At 50.3% G+C, this 19,954-nt stretch overlaps 9 protein-coding genes across 9 annotated transcripts; 4 read left to right on the top strand and 5 right to left on the bottom strand.

Annotated features, from left to right (window-relative positions):
* Positions 1–276: 276 nt before the first annotated feature.
* PV09_00156 (uncharacterized protein) lies at positions 277–2,631 on the bottom strand. Its single transcript, XM_016352841.1, has 4 exons — positions 2,239–2,631; positions 2,083–2,173; positions 739–2,026; positions 277–688 (listed from the first exon to the last, which is right to left on the bottom strand). The coding sequence occupies exons 1-4, from the start codon at positions 2,458–2,460 to the stop codon at positions 406–408; spliced, it is 1,884 nt and encodes a 627-aa protein (XP_016219098.1). The 5' UTR covers positions 2,461–2,631; the 3' UTR covers positions 277–405.
* A 179-nt stretch (positions 2,632–2,810) lies between these two features.
* Positions 2,811–5,611, top strand: PV09_00155 (uncharacterized protein). Its single transcript, XM_016352840.1, has 4 exons — positions 2,811–3,052; positions 3,102–3,154; positions 3,212–3,626; positions 3,680–5,611. The coding sequence occupies exons 1-4, from the start codon at positions 2,986–2,988 to the stop codon at positions 5,320–5,322; spliced, it is 2,178 nt and encodes a 725-aa protein (XP_016219097.1). The 5' UTR covers positions 2,811–2,985; the 3' UTR covers positions 5,323–5,611.
* Positions 3,702–7,291, bottom strand: PV09_00154 (uncharacterized protein). Its single transcript, XM_016352839.1, has 4 exons — positions 7,111–7,291; positions 6,936–7,054; positions 6,586–6,881; positions 3,702–6,531 (listed from the first exon to the last, which is right to left on the bottom strand). The coding sequence occupies exons 1-4, from the start codon at positions 7,265–7,267 to the stop codon at positions 5,625–5,627; spliced, it is 1,479 nt and encodes a 492-aa protein (XP_016219096.1). The 5' UTR covers positions 7,268–7,291; the 3' UTR covers positions 3,702–5,624.
* Positions 7,292–7,669: 378 nt separating this feature from the next.
* Positions 7,670–9,749, bottom strand: PV09_00153 (uncharacterized protein). The gene is made up of 4 exons (XM_016352838.1): positions 9,201–9,749; positions 8,866–9,143; positions 8,520–8,809; positions 7,670–8,470 (listed from the first exon to the last, which is right to left on the bottom strand). Exons 1-4 carry the CDS (start codon positions 9,325–9,327, stop codon positions 7,963–7,965), a joined length of 1,203 nt encoding a protein of 400 aa, XP_016219095.1. The 5' UTR covers positions 9,328–9,749; the 3' UTR covers positions 7,670–7,962.
* Positions 9,750–10,164: 415 nt separating this feature from the next.
* On the bottom strand, positions 10,165–11,642 carry PV09_00152 (60S ribosomal protein L2-B). Its single transcript, XM_016352837.1, has 8 exons — positions 11,582–11,642; positions 11,463–11,476; positions 11,364–11,408; positions 11,268–11,307; positions 11,084–11,214; positions 10,884–11,025; positions 10,777–10,831; positions 10,165–10,723 (listed from the first exon to the last, which is right to left on the bottom strand). The coding sequence occupies exons 1-8, from the start codon at positions 11,582–11,584 to the stop codon at positions 10,389–10,391; spliced, it is 765 nt and encodes a 254-aa protein (XP_016219094.1). The 5' UTR covers positions 11,585–11,642; the 3' UTR covers positions 10,165–10,388.
* Positions 11,643–12,809: 1,167 nt separating this feature from the next.
* On the top strand, positions 12,810–15,402 carry PV09_00151 (uncharacterized protein). Its single transcript, XM_016352836.1, has 5 exons — positions 12,810–13,240; positions 13,343–13,512; positions 13,618–13,747; positions 13,798–14,166; positions 14,216–15,402. The coding sequence occupies exons 1-5, from the start codon at positions 13,025–13,027 to the stop codon at positions 15,182–15,184; spliced, it is 1,854 nt and encodes a 617-aa protein (XP_016219093.1). The 5' UTR covers positions 12,810–13,024; the 3' UTR covers positions 15,185–15,402.
* Positions 14,782–16,588, bottom strand: PV09_00150 (uncharacterized protein). Its single transcript, XM_016352835.1, has 3 exons — positions 16,433–16,588; positions 16,129–16,358; positions 14,782–16,071 (listed from the first exon to the last, which is right to left on the bottom strand). Exons 1-3 carry the CDS (start codon positions 16,547–16,549, stop codon positions 15,384–15,386), a joined length of 1,035 nt encoding a protein of 344 aa, XP_016219092.1. The 5' UTR covers positions 16,550–16,588; the 3' UTR covers positions 14,782–15,383.
* Positions 16,589–16,847: 259 nt separating this feature from the next.
* Positions 16,848–18,065, top strand: PV09_00149 (uncharacterized protein; the record flags this gene model as incomplete). The annotated part of the gene is made up of 1 exon (XM_016352834.1): positions 16,848–18,065. The coding sequence occupies one exon, from the start codon at positions 16,848–16,850 to the stop codon at positions 18,063–18,065; it is 1,218 nt and encodes a 405-aa protein (XP_016219091.1).
* Positions 18,066–18,994: 929 nt separating this feature from the next.
* Positions 18,995–19,763, top strand: PV09_00148 (uncharacterized protein; the record flags this gene model as incomplete). The annotated part of the gene is made up of 3 exons (XM_016352833.1): positions 18,995–19,265; positions 19,524–19,685; positions 19,738–19,763. 3 exons carry the CDS (start codon positions 18,995–18,997, stop codon positions 19,761–19,763), a joined length of 459 nt encoding a protein of 152 aa, XP_016219090.1.
* Positions 19,764–19,954: the final 191 nt, after the last annotated feature.

Raw genomic sequence — 19,954 nt, 5'->3', positions numbered from 1 at the left:
GTACAATGTTGCGAGACACGCGCCCAAAGTTCAAAAACGCGTCTTGTGTACTCCACCGGTACCTTTTCCTGAAATTCCTAACTCCGTTTCGAAGCGGGGTTCATGATGTGTAGCTGACCTGCAAGTCTGAGGCCAAGCCGTGTAAACAAGGTACGATTTTCGATGGAGAATCTTCGCCGAAATATCCAGGCCATCGAGGATTCAGTGCCCAGCGGTGGGGTATGTCACCCTTGTCGCTGGGAAATATATAGCCGATTTACGGCGATTCAAGAGTTGCCCTACCCGATCAAGCGCATGACTCAGTTCATTTTGCTCGAAAACAACACGAAGGCGAAGGGACTTGAATATGAGCAGGATTGCACAAGGCTTCGGCTGTTTGCTTGATTATGTGCCCGATAAGTTACTCTATGCGTCCAACTTGAGCTTTTCCAGCAGTAAATCTATCTTGTTTAGCAGAATGCGGTAATTCATTGCGTCCTGAGCAAATTCATCGTCAATCTCTTCGCCATCGAGCGTACGTATAACGCCCTCAACACTGCTATCTCCAGCTGGCTTCTCGAGATGTGCATCTGCATCCATGACCTCTCTCCCTGGCAGATGAATTGTTGACTCATCCCCATCAAGCATCTCGTCTAGGCGAGCATCTTCAAAGCGGAGGCGAAATCGTTCAGAGAGATAATATCGGATGCTGCAAAATTGTGTCAAAGCGACGTCCTTAAAGCATGACATGAAACTTACTCGTCAATTAACTCAATTGTATCTGTTTCTTGCCTCTCCTTGACTCTGCCAGCACTTTCCTTAATGAGCTCCACGAACTCGTCTTCATCGATGTAACGTTCCAGCCTGTAGGCAATATATCGAGCCCCGAATTCCTCTAGTCTTTGTACTCGGGTGTCCCATCCGGCCCTGATTACATCATATATGTCGATAACATCATCAAGGCTTGTCTCGCCTCTAGGATTTTCGCTTTCCACAACAGAAGCCACGCCGTTGCCCAGAGTGCTGATGATTTGTGCTGCCTTTCCCTTGAGCTTGTCGATGAAAAGAAGATCAGCAGCGAAGAGCACGGGAATAGCTTGCTCGAGAGGGAAATCGGCCTTTTCGCAATACAGAAATGTTAAGACTATCTCTAGAATATCGGGGGAGCAGTCTACTGGAATTATCTGTAGATATGGCGTCTCTTGTGCTTCCTTAAAGGACGAGGAAAACATGGTGTTGAAAAATTCAGACCGAATGAGCATCGCGCGGTGCGCAGGAAATAATACACACTTGCGTGGTTTCCTTGTCCTCGATGGCGATCTTGATGTACTGGAAAAGCTGCCAATTGGTATGCCATTCGACGTTTCTGTCGGATCGTAAGGCCGTCCGGAACCATTTGATTCTTGTGCGTTGTCATTGTTGTGGTCCTCATTCTCGTCTTCATCTGCTCGAAGCAGAACGTCCGCAAAGATACCATTGCTCCGATCCCATCGGACTTGACCGGCTTTATCTGAGTCTACATGGACCTTGTGCTTCAGGACGTGATTGCGAAACCACGCCTCCATCTGATCTCTGCCTCTTTCAACTTCATCTGTCCGCCTCTGTCGTGCCAGTCGTCTGTTGTCGCTGATAAGGATATTTTCAAACAGCTGTTCGATTTCCAAATGCCGACTTAATTTTTCAATGCCCGTCAAGATCTCTTTCTCATTTGGGTCGTCTTCGAAATCGGCCCCAACTTCTCCAAAGTAAATAAACTTAATTGCAGCGTGGAGTGCCTCAGACGGTATTGTATTGGGAAGTCTCCATGTCGTCGTATCCGGTGCAGCGGCAAATTTCTTCGCAAAATACGGAGATCGTGCTGCGAGGATGAGCTTATGAAGCTCAAATTGCTCTGTGCCAGCCGAAAGAGTTATATCTGACGTCTTTGGATGTTTTCTGTTCAGTAGAGAAGTGATATGACCAGCGAATGGCTGCAGAGGGTTTGTCGACTTGGAGTAATCGTATTGGAGAAGCAGATTTCGAATACGATCGTTCAGGGCATTGTACACTTCATACTATTAGTTCGATCCGAGATGAACAACATTCTAAAGGCCCAAAACATACGGCAACGTTCACCCTGAAAGGTGTCGCGTTCACAGAGAGCACCCGACTCCAGGAGAAGCTGAACTACCTCATAATGCCCGCAAAGACTGGCCTTGTGACATGTGCTGTCAGCTGTCAATGTCCTTCCACAAGACAACGTCTCTTCTGTATCCGTACCAATATCAAAGGCGTATAGTCGAACTTGTCTCTTGCATTAATATTTACACCTTCCGTTATCTTCTCCTGGCAAACGCGGAGATCGCCACGTCGACATGCCTCACAAAAGACTCTAAAGCTGTCGGAGAGATCAAGGGGGTTCTCTTCTTTTAAGCGGCCAGATTGGATGTCTTTGTTCTCTGCATAGAGCGACGCTTCGATCTGGTGCTTGTTCAGAACCATTGCCACTAAAGAGTCGAGAGCAAGAGGGCAACGGCGGGGCTCGCTGCGGGAGACTCGCAGCGCGTTGCCGTGGGAACTTGACGATAACGAGGGCGATACACAATGCAAATAACTCGTAGACAAAGGAGATGCTATACAAGAAAAAAGAGAGGACCTAAATACTGTGACTATGTCTAAGTTCTTCAACGATCTCGATTTTCCTCCCATTTGCCGTCATCAGGGTCTCACGAAAGGAAAACGCGCCGTAATCGCGGGCTTAAGCGCCCAAGCCAATCGGCTTTGACCACCCCCGCCGGTGCCCAGGCAACGACTGCCTGTCAACAAAGTCTAACTAGACCTGGTTGCTTCGTCTCACGCTCGCTTGACACATATACAAGCAATGCAGTAACCTTCACTTTGCAGCAGCATACATGCACAGTCGCTTAGCATCAACATCGGTTCTACTAACATACAGCCAGCAGCAGAGGGTAGACGGAAGTCCCGCTTCCGCTTTTCATTGTTGATTTCTTCGTTTCGGTACTCATCATGGCGACAGCAACGACTACGACGTCGACGTCAGAGTCAGAAAAATATGAGGTCTTGGAGAAAATCGGTACGTGATTCATGACAGGCTTTTCAGCAGCGTGGCTAACTCGTCGTAGGGCATGGAAGCTTTGGAGTCATCCACAAAGTAAGAAGGAAAAGCGACGGCCAGGTATGGTCTCTCTGCAGTCTTTCACCTCGACCATTGCAATGTATAACCCAAACACAGATCCTATGCCGCAAAGAAATATCGTACCAACGCATGTCGCCCAAGGAGCGGGAGCAGCTACAGGCGGAACTCAGCATCCTGTCAAAGTTACGACACCCAAACATTGTTGAATACATCGAGCGAGACCATCGCAAGGACACCCAAGACCTGCATCTGTACATGGAATATTGTGGGAATGGTGACCTTGGCCAGGTGATTAAGCGACTGAAGAGCAAGAACCAGTACGCCGAAGAGGAATTCGTCTGGAGCGTGTTTGCTCAACTCGTCACCGCGCTTTATCGCTGCCATTACGGCGAAGATCCACCTGAAGCGGGTAAGAATGTAATGGGCCTGGGAAACACGGCGAAACCGACCAAAATAAGAGGGAAGTCTGTGCCGTGGATGATACTACACCGAGACATCAAACCTGAGAATGGTATGTGCAAGCGCTCGTAAAGGAAAAATTAACTTTGTAGCTGATTGCTTCAGTTTTCCTCGACGAACACAATGCGGTTAAACTGGGCGACTTTGGATTGTCAAAAATCTTGCAGTCCCACGATTTCGCCTCTACGTACGTTGGAACGCCGTATTACATGTCACCAGAGATCTGTGCTGCAGAGCGATATAGTCTGTACTCTGATATCTGGTCCTTGGGATGTCTTCTCTACGAGCTTTGCGCGAAAGAGCCTCCATTCAACGCGCGAACACACATTGAACTCTTCCATAAAATCAAAGCTGGCCGAGTGGCTCCCATCCCTCCTGTTTATTCTTCGGAACTCCAAAAGGTCATCTCCAGCTGCCTTCAGGTGAACTCCAATGCCAGACCATCGACAGCAGATCTGCTTAATCTTCCAGTGGTCAAGCTCATGCGCAAAGAACAAGAAGTTGTTCTTTTCGCACAAAAGCTGAACAAAGAGAAGATCAACATGGAACGAAAGATGAAAGAGCTTGAGGACAGGGCCAAAAGCTTTGAAGAAGAGAAAGCCACCATGCGCTCTGAGATTGATGCTCAAGTACGGCGTGAATGGGAAGTTAAGGCTCGACTTGAGATTGATCGCCAAGTTCAGGCGCAAACCACTCAGCTGAGATCACTTTTTGAGGCAGAGGTCAATAAGCGAGTGCAGGAACAGATTGCATCCCGCAACCTCCCACCACGCTCTTCGACACCAAACCCGGACGGCTATGAGCCAAAAGACGTTCCCTTACCCTTGACAGACCACGAGAGTTCAGATTTCCCATCACAGACCGATCTATCGTCTCTTTCGCTTGATTCGCCTACGGATGTAAAGCAACGGCCTGCGAAGCGAACTACACGCACTCCATTTGGACGTGCACAAACTATGTTTACTCGCGCCACAGCCCCGTCACCGATGGACGTCCAGATGGCGGACCCATCACCAATGTCCATTGCAAGTCTGTCTTTATCTCCGCGCAAGAACGGTAAGGGTGGGCAGAGCACGAAGCAGAGGGGCAACATCTTTGCTGCAGCAGAGGATCGCTGGGCTCCGACGAACGCATCTTCGCTCCCAAGCCCAACGCTAAGCGAGGCTGAGGGTTCTGATGCCGACGGAGAAGACGAAGAAGACGACGGGCTGCCGGCACTGCCCAGTCCAACTCGAGACCCGTTCAAGGCGGCTGCGAAGACCAAACGGCCAAGCCTTGGACGAGTGAAAACACTCCCCGCAAATAGTAAGCGGTTGGCCAGCACTCCAAATCTCTTTGCTCCAAATCAAAACACGACAGCCCGCAAACCTGCCAGCGCAGTGCCTGTCGTGGCAACGAGTCCTGCGCGCAAGGGCAACGCAAACCCGACACGGCCGCGACCTACCGGATCCAAAGTACCGATTTCGACAGGCGAAGGCGCTAGCCCAAGAAAAGACGGCATGCTGAAAACCGCAATGAAGAATCAGCTTCAAGGTCGCACCCTGGTCGAGCTCGCACAGGCCAGAGTAGCACCCGTTTCTTCGGTTACGGAAAGAGAGTCGCTCAAGCCAGTCAGTAAATCCGACGGAGCCACCAAGCCGCCTGTGAGCATCGCCGAGAACGATGCACCTGTGTGGGATCCAGAGCGGGACGAAATGCCTAGTCCGTTCCTTGTACGGACGAAGCAGCCAGCAACGAAGTCAAGGTAGTAATTATGAATGAATCGGAAGTCTGGATGACTTGAATGGAATCAGGGTTGAGAAATGCCAATTGGATACGCTTTCAAACACAGTTGGCGGGGGTTTTGGTCGGCGTACTCGGGCATGGCGTGGAGTATATTGGTGGTTATGTCCTGATGTTTCCGCATTTAGCCTTGACGGCGCACTGCTGGCTTTTCATTTTGTCTTGTATCAGCCAAATATGCTGCGTGATAGAGTCAATCTTCATCTCATTTCCTTCTTTTTTGTCGAATAGAAGATTCTCCATTTTTGTCTAAACCACGTTTGTTTGACTAAACAGACTCAGTGACAATATCTTTTGCCGGGGAAGTCATGTGTATGTTGTCTCTGCACTGCAACCCACATGCAGCTATCCACCAAGCCGAGCCACTTGCTAGTTCAGTTTGGCAGTCAGTGCATTCGGTGATGCTTAACGATCTCTGCCAAACAGCTCTCGTCTTGGCCTCAAGTCTGATCGCCGTAGGATCCTCAAGCTTCGCGCAATTTCCACAGATGAGCCCTGTAGGCAGGGTGACAAAGCATGCGCATGGTCGACGCCTCGAAGGAAATAGACTGCGGCAGACTTTGGCATAGTAACATGCCGAACAATAAGGTTGGCAGTGTGTTTCATGAAGTTCCAGACGAGATAGATGACCGTATCCGCTGAGAGCAGATGGTTCAGGTAAGGCATGTGCACAGCCCTGCTGAGGGTTCAAATAAGGATCTGTTCTGCCCAAACAAACCTTGATATTACAGTTCCAGCAGGTGAGTGTATTATGCACGCAAGTCACCCGGCGTAATTTTTTCTTTCTCATCTTGAGATCGCCGGCTGGAAACACAAGTTCTCGGATTGATTTGGAGGTCCAGCTGAGACGTATGAGATCTTGGTAGTGTAGTTCGGACGCTATGACAAGTAGGGCTTCCTCTAGGGCCAACACCTGCTCCATTTTGGTTGAGAGCCGACATGTGTATTCTTGCCGTCGATCTCTGAGACAAGTCAATTCGATGTGCTCATTCGACCTTTTCCTAGCTGATATTCTTCTCCGTTTCTCGTTCAAGTAGCTGATCATATAGATACACTCCCTCGGGACGAGAGTAGCGAGTCGAAATATAGTTCGCCGCAGTTGAGAGAGATGGAGGCAGTGTCGTTTCGGTAGCGCCAGAGTTAGGGCTAGAAAAACAATTAAACCTTCGTGGAAGCTAAACTTGATCTTTAGCACGGCCTGGGTTCTCGGCTTTTTTTAGAATACATACACTACAACCGCTTGCCATACCATGGCTGAGTACAAAGTGCTGCACACATGGTTTGGAGTATCATTTGTCAAATTTGCGGCCATAACATAAAAATTCGGGCCTCCATCTGGCGGGACTTGCCATTTTGCTATTCCGACGCATGTCGAATTTGATCGGGGAGTAAAGGTATATTGCTGAGCCTGACTGACGCTAAGCCCGACCAGAGCGAACAAGTCAGGGACAGCTAGAAGTAGATGCCATGGAACAGCAAACGTCAGTGCTACGCAAGCAACGTTCCACCCAAAGGCAATGAATTCCTAGCACAGATCTTTAGCTGCGACTCTATTTGGCTTCGCGACTAAATGTCGTACCATAGCAACACCGAGAGTCAGGGATGGCAGGATGATTGGTGAGTAAGGCGGATGTCTCAACTCGTTATGGTTTTTCACAAGCAATACTATGTCTATCGTACTTGGTGAACCTTTGGTGCCTTGAGGAAAGCAAATCAGCGGCTCAATATGGGCCAACTAGGCGTTTAGACTGTACCGAAGCTCGAAAGCCCTATCCAACCCGCGCACCAACACCGTATTATGGACATTGCAAACCGCCATGGTGTAAGCGATTCTTGAGGTTTCCATGCTTCCGGGACGTAGATATTGGCGGCTTTTGAAAGGCTAATGATATGTTTAAAGAACAGATGCATGTCTGGCTATTGGGAGGGGATGAGGCTGAAAAGGGCCGGTCCCGCCCGCGCCGGGTCAGATCGACGCCTTATAAGCACCACCAAGCGGCGGCCTCTAGACACACGGAACTGATGGTTGCGGATGCATCCTAAAGCGACTAAAAACGCTAGAGGACTGCGTTTACTGTTTCTTCTTCTTCGGCGGCGGCTGAGCCGCAGTTAAGAGCATATCCGAGAACAGAATACGAAGGATGTGCGCCTCGCGAAATGCCACTCCGACGTTGAAGGCTTGACCGGAAAGTCGCAAACAGCATAGCCAACACGATAGAACGTTACATGCAGGCGAGGATCCGTGTCTGGCCATTAAAACTGACACTTTCACACCGAAAGGATCCACTTTAGCTCCATTCTTCAACTTAGTTCACGGCTGCCAACTTCCTTGCCAGCTGTGCTGAATACTGGATTTTGTACTGCGCCTTCACACGGTTTAAAGTCACGCCACATATCCTCCAAGAAGAAGAAAATTGGGGTGCGGCTCAGGCTGTTTTCATTGCACAGCTGAAAATTCCAATCATTGCTTTTATACGCATTTGGCCAGACCTTAGAAAGTCGGAGTTCAATTGAATGCGTCCCACAAGCCACACACAAAAAAAAAGGAGGTCAACATGAAACGCGCATGCAATGAGATCATTTGGCATCAAGCTATTTATTAAAGACTAATAATGATCAGTTTGGGGGATCTGCGACGTACTCAGAGCGCTTCGCTTCATAGGAGGCGGTGGCGGAGGCGGCTTCTTCGAACGGTTGACTGGTGGTGGAATCGTCTTTTTTGGACCTGCACTGCCGTCGGTGTCTGCGTTTGTCCAGCTTGTTGTCCTAGCTGGAGTAAGAGCACCCCTTGACATTGGACTGTCGGAGCGGATGGAGCGATCATCAGGGTCGCTCGTCACTTGACGAAGGTTGCCGCGATGCGCTTGAACGAGAGCCGTAGGCTCCGTAGGAATACGCACAAGCTTGTATATGCCTTGGGTTTGGCCCTCCTCACTTCGTAGACTATCCGATGTAACGGTACGACTGTAGCTGGGTCGAATACTGTTGCTTCGCTGAGGGCTATCTCGGCCGCCTCTTGCAGGTAGAATTGGCGGCTTTTCGCGAATCGAAGACTCATCTTCCATATTTGAATAGGACCTGGCGGTATTGGACCGTGGTCGTTGCCTTTGGCCACTGTATGATATTAGCAATGCTTCCATCGGGACGCGTTGACATCGCATACCTGATCCCTTCGCCGGGCCACTCTCGCCTGAGGTTTGCGAGGATTTCGCGGCAACTATCGTAGTATGCCAACTCTGCGTCAAGAAAAGCCGTGATGTCAGCAATGCTGTCAACTTCCGCCTCCTTGATGTCCATCATGCGCCTATACGTGTCCTCGAAGGACTCTTCGTACTTGGCCTTCTGAGCGCGAAGTTCCTCTTCAACTCTGAAATCCTCCTTTTTCGCCTTTTGAACTTTCGCGAGGGAGGCATCATACGCGATTCGACGTTGCTCAAGCTTCTTGCGCGCAGCCTAGGTTTTGGGATTAACTAAAATATTGCGCGAGGTTCCACACTTGTCGCACTTACTTGGTATTCCTTCATCTGAGCAAGTGACCTCTCGAGGCCCTCTAGCCATGTAGATGTCGCGGCAGCGAGATAGCTCTCCTGCTTTCGCGCAATGCTCTCTTGGGCTCGACCCATAGAGATAAGGCAGTTACCGTAGTCGGATTCCGGCGCATAGTCCTGACCATGCGCGACGTAGGTCGCTCCCATGTGCCCCACGGGAAAGAGTTTCTCCCTGTCCTCTGTACGCTTGCCCACCCACTTGACGTAGGTAGTCATAGACTTGTGCATCTTATCCATGCCTGTCGAGCGAGATTAATTGATGTCGCGCCGCGACAATGGAAGGCAGTGAAACTCACCTTCATAACGCAGATCCATCTCGGCTTCCAGCGCCTTGAATTCCTCAGACGTATCCGTCTTCGCCTCGCCGCCCATTTTCTCGCCTGCCCATTGCTTAAAGCGACCGAGTTTCTTGCCTACGTCCATGGCGGCAATGGCACTATCAGCTTGTCCAAAGAATGTGAAGACGTCGTTGTCGCAAGGTAGCAACGGGGAAGGTCTGGCGGGCGCTGGCGAGATGTGGGGTGTCCCGACTTTCCTTTTTGCGTCAGACTTTCGTCGGCCCGTTCTTCAAAACGACAGGAATGTTTTAAAGCGAGCGGATGTCGGCGGGAAACACGGTCGAGTCGGCTGTTCCAGTTGCTCCAGCGCTGAGTAAGGGCGGCCCCAAAAGACTGTCAGACATCCGTTTCGCCAGCGGGCAAAAGTTCGTAGAAATATAAGGGACGATAGGGCAGACGTGGTCGCCACCAGCCAGGACACGCAAGGATGTTTGAACGCTTGCCTGCGGAGGTCGTGTGTCTCGTCGTAAACGCGCCGGGAACGAATGGCTGTTGCTCAACGATAAGGGGATGCTTTGTTGAGCGCTCTCCTCTTACAGCGCCCGTCCCTGATTTCTCTACGACGCTTCCACTAATCAACGCAACTCCCCGTTCTACTGGGCGCACCACCCTGGGCAGGCGGTCCAGACGGCGACCTACCGTCCCAGGCGCTTGGCCCGACGGTTTGAAAACGACTACCTGCATCTGCCACTGTGTCTCTTGAACGACTCCGGTCTACCTCAGCCTGCCTCTTGATGCCGTCAGGTGCAAGCTCGCCTGCAGAGTCGCCTCTGGCCCAACATCGAGGAATGCGCACGCCATTCCTGCCTGGCCACGGCTCGCCTCCTGAAGATTCTTGCCGCCCGTCCTCTTCACAGGTCAGACTGGGAGCCCCACATGCGGCGTTACGCGTCACGCAAAGGGAGAAACAAGCACTCTGTCGTCTTGAGTGGTCAGAAAAAATGCATTATGACTGCTTTTGGCCGGACGCTCAGTATATCATTTGTATTTTTAAAGCACAATAGCTCCAATTCATAATACGCCCCAAGATGACCATTCCAGTGAACAGCGATCTCGTTGTCCCTGTCCACGTCATATGCCAGCCAATGCAATTGAAAGTGTGAAGCCGCTCGACTCCCCTCAGTCCTACCGCTATACGACAAATGTCTATTCCTTCGTCTTCTGGGTACCACGCAGTAGACCAGTTCTCCTGGCAGCGATGAGACCCGCCTTTTGACCTTGTGCCGCGTAACGTGAGATTGTAGAAGCCTTGCCGATATGCTGGTGATTACCACCACCGTGGGGATGGTCGACTGGGTTCATAGCCACACCACGGGTCTTTGGCCATGAGTTGCGCTTGACAGCGAACTTATGCTTGGCACGCGAAGCCTTGAGCAGAGGTTTGTCCGTTCGTCCACCACCAGCAACGATACCAACCATACCACGTACGGAGCTCTTCACGACCTTCTTAGCACCAGATGGGAGCTTGATACGAGTCTTGCCTGAAATATCTAGTCAGTAAGTTCGGAAAAGAGTGCAGTGCGGAGAGACTTGCCCTCATCCGGGTTGTGGCCGATGACTGTGACATAGTTACCGCTGGTACGTCCCAGCTAATCTGTTGTTAGCAAAGAATCCTTGTGTGCGTCGTGATGGAGAACATACAGCACCACGGTCACCCATCTTCTCCTCAACGTTGCTGACTACGGTACCCTCAGGAACGGCACTGAGTGGGAGGATGTTACCGACAGTCAACGCAGCATTCTTTCCGGCGTAGATAAACTGGCCGGTATACATGCCCTCATTGCTTTGTCCTCGTCAGAACCTTTCTCCTTAATTATTTGTAAGCAATGACAGTTACATACGCAATGAAGGTCTCGTTGCGAAGCTTGTATCGGTATGGGTCACGGAACTGGACCTTTGCCAGTGGTGCGCCTCGACCAGGATCGTGGACAATTTGCTTCACGACACCTCGAATGTAGCCATGTCGCTCGGCCTGTCCAATTGTGAGCCAATGCCTCCTCATTCAAGCCTTGGAATCTAACGTACGTAGTCGAGGGATCGGAACTGCGCTGGTGCCTTGTTCAAGCTGAAAACAAATGGTCAATTGTGGTGCTTCGTTGACATCTTAACATTTACTCATACCGGGTGTGTGCGGTGAAGATCGAGCCGCGACCCTTTCTCTGATTCCTTTAGGTCTCATTAGTCCTGCTCTCCATTTTGCTGCTTGGTGCGCGAATATACCTGATAACTCTTCCCTGTCGATAGTGTTAGTGACCGTGTGGTATGGGAACTGAGCAGGCAGCCATGCAATCGCACAAGAACAGTGCTAATAGCATCAAGCCTTGAAGAAGTATACATACCATCTTGACAGGATTTTTGTCGCCGCCGAGATGTGGTGAGTGTCGTCGATGCTACAATTCGTCAAATCAAAAGTTGAAACTTCATTTTTGGGTGTGTGCTCGCAAGTGGGCTTGGCAGGCATCAAGGCATAAAGGCATCTGCCCTCGTCAACCTCACCTTTCCACCCTCGCGCATTGCAATTTGATTTGCGATTCGCAACGCCTGAGCACTTAATGTCGTGAAATCGATCGAGTAGTCATCGATGCGACAGCACGGGTCGGTGCTTTTGATACAAAGTGGCTTGCTGCAACGCTCTCATAGGTATAATGCTGTTTGTAGCTCTACGTTGTAAATAGCAGCGAGAATGACCACTTCACAGACATAGTCGGCAGTTTCCAAGGCTATCGACATGATCTGTCGTTATTTGAGTTGTGGTTTGAACGTGGCATGAGACGGGAAGTGTATTGAGGACCCTAAAGGAGACAGACCTCTAATCCAGGGTCGGCAACAGAAAAGAGCATGGAAATTCGTTCAAATGAGTTATGAATTTTCGTCATGAAGAAAAGAAGAGAGATTGAAATGTTATTGGATACCGTACAGAATGAGGGCGATGTCGCTGAATAGGTTTCGTGTGATCCCCGAATGTGGCTCAGACGATCAAGGCGGATATGTTACAATATTTGACCAACATCAGGCTGAGATGGCTAGTCTCTACCGCTACTGCGTCCGTTGCTCCTCGCGATTCGAGTTAAGGTGAGCGCTGATGCACAATAAAGCTCGCTTTCAAAAACCCGCACGTATTTTGCGCAATCTTCTCATCCGGAGGACATTTAGTGGCGAGCTTCAAGCTGTCTAATCGCACAGCATACACACATTACGACGCTGCTTCGGAATGTTTGTGTAGCAATCTATTGAAGCACAACGGTATATGCAGACGGTCTTGCGGTTGGTAAGAGCTTGCGGCGGATATAAAGCAAATGATGAAACGATTCCGAGCTCGGAGAACACTTCACGTTCGAGATCGCTTCAGCTGTGGGGGATGTTGAGATTGCAATTACATACTTTGTGTGCCCGTCATAGTACTATGAGCTGTGGCCTTGTAGGCAGCCAAACGTTGTAGATCAAGAAAATCGAAGATTTTGGAGAAAGTTAACGCTACGTGCTTCAAGTGGTGAGACAAATCGCCGATCGAATGTCTTGCCTTGTCTGATGCGCTGTTATGGACGCCCAGAATTTCCATACGTTCAACCACAGACCAACTCCACACGCTGAACACCACTTTTCGCGCACCATTTCGCGCAACCTCCACATCGATATTCTTTGCCAGCATGCGATAGCAAAATAAACTCCTGCATATCTACTCCGACGTTTGCTGACCTTTCTCCCTGTGCGCGCCACCTGTCGCACCTTCCCTCGCACACGATCTACCCTTTCAAGCAGGCACTTGATTACGCGCTGCCAGAATGTCGTCACCAATTTCAGCCGGCTCCTCGCCGCTTTCATCATTGTCTTCAGTTCCAGATGACGAGCCTATACCATCCTTCATGTTGAACGACGCTCAACCGGCGGCCGAGAGCGAGGAGTCCTCCTCTGAGGTCGAGGAGGATGATAAGTCTAAAGCTGAGAGAGAGACTTCACCACCACATGAAGAAGTGCTTGCAGACAATCCTGACATCGCAGTACGTATCAGACGCGTGATACACGTGTTGAAACGCGCGTGTAACTAGCCAATGTGCGGATTGTAAACCCGTATGCTAACCTCTACTTTTCGTCCACCACAGTTCATAGTGATGTTCCGAGCACGATTCAGCGACGCCTTCCCCCAGAAGCTCATGCACTTTGGACCGCAGGATATAGAAAATGGGGTAGTGGGTTCAATGCCTTCGCCACAGATTGAACATCTGCTGTGTGCTTTGCTTGGGCTGGTGCTGAACCGCAAGAAACCAGTTGAGTGAGTTGGCACCCCAATGGAGAAGAATGAAGATCCGCAGACCTTCTTCAACCCTTACGTTGCGAAGAAAGTGAGAATATAACTGACGAGCCTTCGGCCAACCAGAAGTGGACACTACGGTCGAGCCTTGGAGGAGGCCATCCAGGCCAATAAGGCGCAATGGCCTCGAGCATGGAACCAAGTCAATCCACTGCATGGTGGGCGGACTTTCAATAGTATGAGCCCGTCAGAGCGTGTAAGTCTTTCCAAGTCAGTAGTTTACCAATGTACTGAACGGTTCATGAGCTTGGCCTACTTCGAGCCCTTATCCTGTGGTCCTTGCACGAATCCGACGCCATCAATGCAATCATAAAAGAAGGTTACAAACAATCTAGACAACAAGATGACCTGAATGTGACATTATCAGTGCAGCCGTGGGGCAAGGATGGCCTGAAGCGCAGATACTGGCTTATTGAGGGAAGAGACGACACGCCCTTCCGCCTGTACCGTGAGAACAATCCTGCGCTAAAGAATGGGACGTGGTGGAGCGTGGCAGGTTCAATAGATGAGCTGAGAAAGCTTGGGGAAAAGTTGGAGAAAGAGACAGCACAATCCTCGCGCAGACTTGCTCAGCGCATCAACATGGCCATTCCGCGCTTTGAGGCTACAGAAGAGGTTCGTTTTCTAGGATTTATTTGGAGTCTATCATATTAACTCTTGATAGAAACGTCGACGTCGCGAATATCGTCTCGCCCGCAAAGCTGCGTTCGCTCGCCCAGAGCCTGGCTTTTCAATGTATGAAGGACGTACAAGAGGCAAACGAATGCGATATACATACGAAGAGGAAGACGACGAACTCTCAGAAGCGCTGGGGACTAGGCGATCAACGCGGAACTCTGGTGCCATAACACCTTCTGAAAATGCACGTCCAACTACAACCCTGAGTGGCCGCCAGGTACGCTCACGTGTTGGTGGTATTTACGGAGAGACGCTTCTGAGTGGCCAAATCACAGACACGCGTCCCTCTCCAGCTACAGACCTTTCTGATGAGCCTGTTCGTGCTTCCCGCTCTGGTCGAGCCGGCGTTTCTCGCCGAAGGATCGATGAAGACGTCGAGACGTCGTCTGAAGAAGAGTGGGACGGTGGTGATGAAGACGAACCAGATGAACCGGACGAAGTTATGGACGACTTTGAAGATGAAGATGAGATTAGCGAGGGCGACTCTTCGGACGAGGACATGGAGCCAAAGAGCTTGATTGTCACTCTCCGCTACGGGAAAAACCGTCCATTGTCCGCTTTCCAAGCATCGAACACAGAAAAAGAGATCGGTCCGGATGCCAATGCACCTGAGCAACAACCATCGGATCCGCAAGCTGGCCCAGCACCTCACCAGACGCAACAGGCAGCCGGGTCAGCGCACAGTAATGGATACCCAACCCCAAGCTCCACGACAAATAGTACTGGTGGTTACGCATTTTCGCCACCACGAGCACCTGTCGTCACTCCTGTTCACAGTTTCTCGCCAAAGCAGAGTGCTGCGCCGTTGAAGCAAACCCAACTGCCGTTCCAACCTGTGCCACCATCAGTACCTCCGTCTGAACCGCGAGCTCATTCAACGGATCATGCAACTTTGCAAAAACCTCCTTATGAGCAGCCTTCTAGCACTCAGACGGCACAACAACCTCCTACCTGAAAAAGAGTTTATGTCGCATATTTAAGGCGTGAACTTATTCCAGCTGAAGTAGTGCGCTTCTCTCGAAAAACTGGTATTCTTCGAATTCAGCTGTTGGAGCTGGGATTTCGAGGAGTATGCATGACGCCGGTTAGTCTGCTTTATAGCAGGTGTGAATTAGGATAGCGCCAGAAAACAGCTAGATTATTAAATCGCCAATCTAACTATGATCCATCTTATCCTCACTTTCGCCGTCGTTCCGATCATCTTTTGTAGTCCTACCATCCTCCTGGATAATAAAAGGAAAACTTAAGTGCTTCCAGTCCTCAATTTCCTCAATGACACTCCTCATCCTATCTCTGATACTCTCTACTGCATATGTGCCCAAAAGGAGCCGGAGAGGCGGGTATTTGCAATGCGCAAGCTGCCAGCAAAGCTCGGCACTTTTAACAGTGCTTACAGGTTGCCGGTCATTCAGCCACTGAACCATCCGTCGCGCATGTCCTGCAGGTGCATGAGCGCCCTTATATGGGTCACTTGCGGGCTTGACCTTGAATGCAGAGTACTTCTTCAGTCCGCCGCGTGCCTTAGCATCTGGGTCGTCGAGTCGCATGTGTCCCGGCTCCACAAGCGTGGCCTTGATGTTGTAAGCGTCCACCTCGTACAGCATCGATTCTATGAGTCCTTCGACAGCGTATTTGGTGGCACAGAAAGGCCCCAAGCCCGGAGTTCCGAGGGCGCCGGATGTAGAGCTGAAGATGAGGTAGCGGCCGTGCGACTGTGCGCGGAAGTATGGCAACGAAGCAGCAAGCATGTTGATGGTTCCGTAAACGTTGGTCTCAAACTGTGAGCGCAGCTCGTGATCTGACTGATCTTCACACGCCCCGATCACGCCGTACCCTGTACAGCTGTTGTCCTAAGGGTCAGTCCGTATGTCGGCATGTTGGACGCGGTGTCAAACACACTTTGCAATTATGTCGACCCTTCCCCAATGCTGCACGCTCTTTGCCATTACGGCGTCAACAGTTTCGCGCGCGCGGACGTCGCAAAGCATGGGAAGCGAATTCTGATTCATCCAGCTCCTCATCTCTGCCATGCTTGTCTCCTTCGTCCAACCTACGGCGGTTACTTTATCGCCATGACTGGTGGCTACGCGCACTAAGGACCGGCCCAAATGACCTGTTGCTCCAAATATCTAAGCCATTCCATTAGCATTTTCTGATCTCGACTCAAGGTGCTCGAGAAAAGAACAAAACAAGAGACGCGTACAACCCAGACTGCTGGCTTCGGCGGGTTCGCCTCGCTGGGAGGGTCGCATTGCGCTGGCAAGATAAGATTTGCTACCTTTGTAGCAGCTCCTGGAGAAAGAGGGGCATTTTCGGCCATGCCATGCTATTTGGAAATCCTATAGAAGATAGGGTGGGATGCACGAGCATGGCGGTTTTGCGGGGAAAGCTCGCGCCTTTAAATTGAGCCTCATCTTGGCACTGTACATGATCTTTTTCTACGTCACTCCATCCCTTTCAGTCTTCCGCCAATGCAAGATCAGACATCAGCATTCTTGCCTGGATATGCTCGCTGTCACTCAAAATATCATGAGGGAACCTTGAAGGCGATATGATTTTGGATAGCGCACGTCACTCTCTCTCCCTTTTTCGATCAGCTGGACAGTTGAAGTAAAACTATGAACGCTCTTCTGGCCTTCTTCCTTGGCCAGTTCTCGCTGGCTGTCTTGCTCTTCGCCTTCATAAAGTTCTTTATCTTCGGCGAGCCGCCTCCTCCTTCTCACCTTGTCCGAAGACGTGCCTCAAGCTTCGCGTTACGACGACCGCCCAGCCGGTCGCGAACAAAGTTTACTTCAGTACTACGGCCGACGCCGAAGATCACAACAGAATCTATACTGTCGAAAACTTTCTACAATGTCTCTGGTCATCAGCCAGAGAGTTTGGATTGGTTCAATGTGCTAGTGGCACAAGCATTAGCTCAACTGCGAGAAGACGCCTCGCAAGATGGTGCTATTCTCAAGAGCTTGAATGCGGTTCTAAATGGAGAACACAAGCCCAGTTTTGTTGGTGATATACGCGTCACAGAGATCTCTTTGGGTGAAGAGTATCCCATTTTTAGCAATTGCAGGATCATTCCTGTCGAGGAGAAGGATTCGGTAGCTGGAGAAGCCGGTTCGAGACTCCAGGCGCGGCTGGACGTTGACTTGAGTGATTGCATCACTTTGGGCGTCGAGACGAAACTTGTGCTCAATTATCCCAAGGCACTGGTTGCAGTGCTGCCAGTTGCTCTGGCTGTCAGCGTGGAAAGATTCTCAGCTACGCTATCACTAAGCTTTATCCCATCTGCCGATCCTCCTGCGCCGAAGGATGACTCCTCTAAAGAAGGTGGTTCCGGAAATTCAAGATCTCCAACTACTCTAGCATTCTCGTTCCAGCCAGATTACCGCTTGGACATCTCAGTTCGTTCCCTTGTTGGATCAAGATCACGATTGCAGGACGTACCGAAGATTGCTCAGATCGTTGAGGCGAGAATACACCAATGGTTTGATGAACGATGCGTCGAACCTCGGGTACAGCAAATCGTTCTTCCAAACTTATGGCCTCGCAAGAAAAACACACGTGGTGGGGACGAAGATGATGAAGCGATAGAAGAAGATATGGTAGACGAGCTTGCGGAACGAGCAAATGGAGGATACGACGCTATGCAAGATACTGGCTATGAGGATAGCTTGGAGGCGAGGATGGCAGCCGAGGGTAGGAAAATTAGAGAGGCAGAAAGAAAGGAGGAAAGAGAGCGACGCGCAAGAGATCAACCGCAGCCGACACTGCGTCGGCGTCCTGGTCACAAGTCACTCGCAAGCGCCGAGGGCTTCAAGATGCCAGGACACTTCGAATGAGGGCCCAAAGTCAAATCCCGTCATATATTCGATGCACCATCGTAGAAACCGAAATTTCACATGCATCTGATGGCGTGGGATCATCGACATGTTTTAAAGGTTTCCATGCAGGAGGGTACATGGAAGGCACTGCCCAGACTTTGGATATAGACAAGGATGTCCTACCGCTAGGAGATCTGGGGAATCAAATGGCATTCATGCATGTGTAGCAAACATGCGAAGCGTACGCTTGCGGTAGTCCCGACGCACCCGTGTTCGGGTAGCAAAAATCGGTTGCTGCCGAGTATCCTAGAGCGGGTGTCCCAGCGAGAGGCAGTCAAAGGGACGGGGTAAAAAGATCTGCACATGGAGCACAAGCCCTTTACATTCAATCAGCAGGCTCGTGGAAGAAAAATTATTTTCCAGATCGAAACTTTCGAGAAGGACCAGTTCATCTGATTGAGATTTGTTGCCAAGGCGATTTTCGCTCGAAGTGTTGCAAAGTTAGAGCAAACTCCAGTCGCGTTACCATCTCAGTATACCGTTCCACTATACAAAAGATGTTTTCAAGTCTTTCCGTTGACTTTTTTATTAGCAGCATCCAAATGATCGAGTCTTCAGTAAAATGACTTGCATGATCGCGGCTCTGCTCTGCCCATAAAGGAGGGTGGAAACATACACGCTGATTGGCTCGCTCCTGTCGCACTTCACGATTGTCAACTTAATGCCAACTTGTCAAATGATATCTCTGGAACGCCAGAGTCACTATTCATAGCATTTCGCCTCAATATCCAACTTCCCTTGGTCAGATCTTCCGTTCACCCATCATTTCCCCCTTTTGCGGAAAAGATTCTAGGCTTCGCCATTGCTACGTCTCTCAGCTGCCATCAGCGCTACCCCTCCTTTGCCATTTCCGCTTTCTGCTTCCAACAAGTGGCAAGGACGCAATCATGCCGCCTCCAGCAGATATTCTCAGCGATCCTGAGATCGCACAAGCCTACGAGGATGTTCGTAGCGACAAGTCAGAGACAAATTGGATGGTGCTCAAGTACGAGAGTCCAATCAAAGATAACCTAAAGCTCGATAAGACTGGAACTGGCGATATTCGCGAGATGTGCGAGACCCTGGGTGACGACGAAGCAGCGTATGCATACATCAGAGTTAAACTAGGCAACGATGAATATAGTGAGAGGACTAAGTTTGTCTTCGTTGTCTGGGCTGGTGAGTCGATTTTTTGCCTGACGTAAAACATGTTGATCACAAGACATACAAAACGTTCAAAATTCTCCCCGTCTCACGTTCGGGAGAACACCGAGGCTTTACATCCGGGCACCAAAGACATGCCATATTACCGGAGAGAGAAGTAAATGGATTCAATGATCAAGCCGAACGGGGAAAATTTGCTGTGAATAACGTCTTCGCTTAAACCTTGTATCGAATGAGCGTCTTCGGCGTGCGAGCTGACGATTTTGACTATAGGGCCTCAAACTAAGGTCATGAGGAAGGCGAAGATGAGCTTCCAATCCGGTCAGGTCAAACAGGTCATCAGAGCGTATGCTGTGGAAATTCAGACGGATTCGAAGAAGGATCTAGAGCCAGACGCGGTCACCTTGAAGCTGAGGAAAGCCATGGGCGCCAACTGTGAGTATCTCGTTCGCCAACCATGGCTGTACTGTGGCTGAACGCCGTGCAGACGACCGTCAAACGACAAACTATTAGACAAGCTATCGGAACGAGTGGGACACAGTCCGCTGTTGATAGATCATGAAAAAAGAAACGACGTGATCTCGCACGAGGGGCGAGTGGACACAAGTGGGCCAGCGTGCCTCGATCATCCTCCATAGCATCTGCGCAAATCGCGAAATCACTTCACCATTTCCTACCCATTCGAAATGTCGCAATGGCCGTGT

Source organism: Verruconis gallopava (genome assembly GCF_000836295.1).
Source record: "Verruconis gallopava strain CBS 43764 unplaced genomic scaffold supercont1.1, whole genome shotgun sequence".
Lineage (NCBI taxonomy): Eukaryota > Fungi > Ascomycota > Dothideomycetes > Venturiales > Sympoventuriaceae > Verruconis > Verruconis gallopava.
This window is presented reverse-complemented; position numbering and strand designations above follow the sequence as displayed.

What these genes read in the sequence shown, in the direction of transcription:
- PV09_00156 (XM_016352841.1), bottom strand. Translation starts at nt 2,460, where the DNA reads ATGGTTCTGAACAAGCACCAGATCGAAGCGTCGCTCTATGCAGAGAAC. An exon ending in ACTATACGCCTTTGATATTG is followed by an intron (nt 2,174 to 2,238) that starts GTACGGATACAG and finishes ACATGTCACAAG; the next exon opens with GCCAGTCTTTGCGGGCATTA. An exon ending in CTTTCAGGGTGAACGTTGCC is followed by an intron (nt 2,027 to 2,082) that starts GTATGTTTTGGG and finishes AATAGTATGAAG; the next exon opens with TGTACAATGCCCTGAACGAT.
- PV09_00155 (XM_016352840.1), top strand. Translation starts at nt 2,986, where the DNA reads ATGGCGACAGCAACGACTACGACGTCGACGTCAGAGTCAGAAAAATAT. An exon ending in TGAGGTCTTGGAGAAAATCG is followed by an intron (nt 3,053 to 3,101) that starts GTACGTGATTCA and finishes AACTCGTCGTAG; the next exon opens with GGCATGGAAGCTTTGGAGTC. An exon ending in GAAGGAAAAGCGACGGCCAG is followed by an intron (nt 3,155 to 3,211) that starts GTATGGTCTCTC and finishes ACCCAAACACAG; the next exon opens with ATCCTATGCCGCAAAGAAAT.
- PV09_00154 (XM_016352839.1), bottom strand. Translation starts at nt 7,267, where the DNA reads ATGCATCTGTTCTTTAAACATATCATTAGCCTTTCAAAAGCCGCCAAT. An exon ending in TGACTCTCGGTGTTGCTATG is followed by an intron (nt 6,882 to 6,935) that starts GTACGACATTTA and finishes GATCTGTGCTAG; the next exon opens with GAATTCATTGCCTTTGGGTG. An exon ending in GTATGGCAAGCGGTTGTAGT is followed by an intron (nt 6,532 to 6,585) that starts GTATGTATTCTA and finishes GATCAAGTTTAG; the next exon opens with CTTCCACGAAGGTTTAATTG.
- PV09_00153 (XM_016352838.1), bottom strand. Translation starts at nt 9,327, where the DNA reads ATGGACGTAGGCAAGAAACTCGGTCGCTTTAAGCAATGGGCAGGCGAG. An exon ending in CTCAGATGAAGGAATACCAA is followed by an intron (nt 8,810 to 8,865) that starts GTAAGTGCGACA and finishes CCCAAAACCTAG; the next exon opens with GCTGCGCGCAAGAAGCTTGA. An exon ending in TGGCCCGGCGAAGGGATCAG is followed by an intron (nt 8,471 to 8,519) that starts GTATGCGATGTC and finishes AATATCATACAG; the next exon opens with TGGCCAAAGGCAACGACCAC.
- PV09_00152 (XM_016352837.1), bottom strand. An exon ending in ATCTTCACCGCACACACCCG is followed by an intron (nt 11,308 to 11,363) that starts GTATGAGTAAAT and finishes ATTTGTTTTCAG; the next exon opens with CTTGAACAAGGCACCAGCGC. An exon ending in CGCAACGAGACCTTCATTGC is followed by an intron (nt 11,026 to 11,083) that starts GTATGTAACTGT and finishes ACGAGGACAAAG; the next exon opens with CAATGAGGGCATGTATACCG.
- PV09_00151 (XM_016352836.1), top strand. Translation starts at nt 13,025, where the DNA reads ATGTCGTCACCAATTTCAGCCGGCTCCTCGCCGCTTTCATCATTGTCT. An exon ending in CAGACAATCCTGACATCGCA is followed by an intron (nt 13,241 to 13,342) that starts GTACGTATCAGA and finishes CGTCCACCACAG; the next exon opens with TTCATAGTGATGTTCCGAGC. An exon ending in GTATGAGCCCGTCAGAGCGT is followed by an intron (nt 13,748 to 13,797) that starts GTAAGTCTTTCC and finishes ACGGTTCATGAG; the next exon opens with CTTGGCCTACTTCGAGCCCT.
- PV09_00150 (XM_016352835.1), bottom strand. Translation starts at nt 16,549, where the DNA reads ATGGCCGAAAATGCCCCTCTTTCTCCAGGAGCTGCTACAAAGGTAGCA. An exon ending in CGAAGCCAGCAGTCTGGGTT is followed by an intron (nt 16,359 to 16,432) that starts GTACGCGTCTCT and finishes GGAATGGCTTAG; the next exon opens with ATATTTGGAGCAACAGGTCA. An exon ending in AGGGTCGACATAATTGCAAA is followed by an intron (nt 16,072 to 16,128) that starts GTGTGTTTGACA and finishes TTAGGACAACAG; the next exon opens with CTGTACAGGGTACGGCGTGA.